Here is a 2,802-nt window from a genome sequence, read left to right on the forward strand (position 1 = left end):
TGTGGGAGTGTCCTTTGTTCGGTTCAGACATTTGCGTCATTGTCAAATATACATTAAACGTATCTTTGTTTTTGAGGAGCTCGGTGGTGCAGCGGTAAACGCACTCGGTCTGCGATTGTTGAAGTTAAGCAACTTTCGCAAAGGCCGGTTATAGGATGGGAGACTCCTCCGTGCTTCGGAAGGCACGTTAAGCCGTTGGTCCCGGCTGCATTAGCAGTCGTTAATAACCATCAATCCGCACTGGGCCCGCGTGATGGTTTAAGGCCCGATCTCCCTATCCATCCATAGGGAAGGCCCGTGCCCCAGCAGTGGGGACGTTAATGGGCTGATGATGATGATGATGATGATCTTTGTTTTATGAGCCATGTCAGGGGCTTCGCTCAATCGAGGTCGGTCTATGACTTCACAACTCACACGAGAGAAGAGATTATCAGTCCACTGTAGGTATAGACCTCCCCTCTCCTCGCAATCCCATATGTGAGTTGTGAGATGGATGACCAACCTTAGTGTCAGGGTTATATGAGCTGCCAAAATCCCCTGACTCCTCACATGACTCATATAACAACTACGTACTTACATCAGTAAGTAGTAATTGGACAAATGGCTTAACGTGCCATTCGAAACACGGACCATCGTACTTATGAACAATCAGGTGATCAGCCTGTAATGTCCTAACCAAACTGGGGATCACTCCAGGACCACTGGATCGTGAGCCCAAGGCACAACAATGGCCAAACAGGCTGTTGATCAAAGTTATGATGATCGTACTAACGAAGTCTAATCTTTTCAGGTGTCAAGAGTCGGGGACTGAAGCCTACAGAGTCCAGATCTTCGTAGGCGAGAAGGTCACTGAACTTTGTCCCGTCGAGGGTTGCTCTTGGGAAGAATTTGAACATATGTTTAAACAGTTCAATGACACCAATCTGAACTTCTGTGCCTTGGACTATCCTGAACCGGAGGATCCTATGCCCTGCTGTTTACCTGACAGTGCTGCCGTCCATAGTATTAGCTGGGTTGTTTTATTACTTTTGATAGGGATTTCTAGATTCTGGTGACATATTTTAAATATACTAGTGATAAATGAGGTTTTAATGATTTGTAAATTAAGTATGTACGGTCACGAGCATTAATAATTATGTATACACTTTGGTACCATGTCACATTAACTTTTTTGACAAATTGAACTGTAAGTCTCACTAAATGTCAAATATGTTAGTGTGACAGAGTCCTAAAGTGGGTACATTATATTGCTCATGACTGTACTGATTTTTTTATATAAATACATGTGAAGTAGTACCTCGTACTGAACTACTTGCTTATTGGGTACTTTACGTCAAAATGGCCGGTCACTCGGCGTACGGTCACGAGCATTAATATGTATGTATACACTTTGGTACCATGTCACATTAACTTTTTTGACAAATTGAACTGCAAGTCTCACTAAATGTCAAATATGTTAGTGCGACAGAGTCCTAAAGTGGGTACATTGTATTGCTCATGACTGTACGTATAGTTGAAACAGTTCTAGTGTAATAGATGTCAGGCCGGTTTAAAACCATTTAAATCAAACAGTTTAAAACGAAAAAAACCGTTTATAACCGAAATCAACCATTTATGACGGTTTAAAACGGCTGCTGTTCATGACTATGTTTATCTTCATTATAACTACATTTTCTTGATTTTACTTATATAGAGATATAACGAAGTACCTATAAACTGTGTAAAGAATTTTTGAATGTGTAATTAGTATACTGTTATTGATAATAATATACTTATCATACTTACATCGTTTTAAGTTTACGCGGTTATTATCATAATTAAGTCTCATATCCCCATTTAAACGCGGGAAACACCCGTTATTATGTGCTTTAAATATACTTGACATTGGAAGCAAATGTCTGGTGATACGCACTAAGCGGTACTAATAGAGAAGCAATAACTGGCCATCATTTCGATTGGAACACTCTAGATTTGAATTCGCCGAGTGACCGGTCATTCTGGTGCTAACAGAATTTTGTGGGTAATATATCACATTAAGTACGCAATTATTGTGCATATGAACAAGTTCCTAGTTATTTAAATAAAAGCATTGTTTTTTATATTCAATATTCTTTATTTGCATACTATGATGGTGTACAAGTTTGTAAGTTACATGTATGAGTTTCACATCATAGACCCTTTCGGGCACAACAAAATAGAAGTTTAAAAGAGAGGAGGAAGCTTTTCAAATGGTAACATCAGTATCATTAAGGTATTCACTGGTGCTGTAGTAACATTTATTAACGAGAAGTTCTTTTATTTTTTTAATAAAGATTTTGTCACCTTTTTCTTCTTTTAATATGTTAGGCAGTTTATTATAAATTTTGTGGGCTACAAGAATGTAGGACGAGTCTAGATATAGGTAAATTTAATCTTTTTCCATGGCGCAATGTGTATTTTACAGGGAGATCTTCGCGACGTTTAAAAAAATCTTGGTATTTTATCTCTGAGTATTTTATTTTATTGTTTCATAAACCCTTCGTTCGATAGGTTGGTTATGTATGTAAGAATGTGTATATGTTATTTTGATTAAGTATCCACTTAGCATGGAACATTCAAAGTTTTCATTTTGTCCTTGACTGTACTAAGTTTTATGTTCACATGAGTACTTTGAAATGTGGCACTCGAACTTTGATCGTTCACTATCTTTTATCTTTTTTGTAGTTTGTGTATTTTATGCGTCCACATCGGAATATTTGTCGGTATATTTGTACATTTTTGTGTGTAAGGCAGCAAAGGGTGCAATAAATAAAACAGCAAGAG

The 2,802-nt window shown here is 37.9% G+C and overlaps 1 protein-coding gene across 3 annotated transcripts in view; it reads left to right on the forward strand.

Moving 5' to 3' along the window:
* The window catches only part of LOC126371730 (multiple inositol polyphosphate phosphatase 1-like), a 102,487-nt gene that overhangs the window by 6,070 nt on the left and 93,615 nt on the right, over positions 1–2,802 (forward strand). Inside the window, exon 7 of one of the 3 annotated variants that reach the window (XR_007567068.1) lies at positions 791–1,355. Coding sequence is in view for 1 of the 3 variants with exons in the window: in XM_050017066.1 (XP_049873023.1) it covers positions 791–1,055 (265 nt within the window). In the remaining 2 variants the exon portion in view is untranslated. Of the gene's footprint in view, positions 1–790; positions 2,102–2,802 lie in introns of those variants that run through there. The other 2 variants (XR_007567069.1, XM_050017066.1) reach the window with 2 other exon arrangements.

Source organism: Pectinophora gossypiella, chromosome 13, assembly GCF_024362695.1.
Source record: "Pectinophora gossypiella chromosome 13, ilPecGoss1.1, whole genome shotgun sequence".
In the NCBI taxonomy this organism is placed as follows: Eukaryota; Metazoa; Arthropoda; class Insecta; order Lepidoptera; family Gelechiidae; genus Pectinophora; species Pectinophora gossypiella.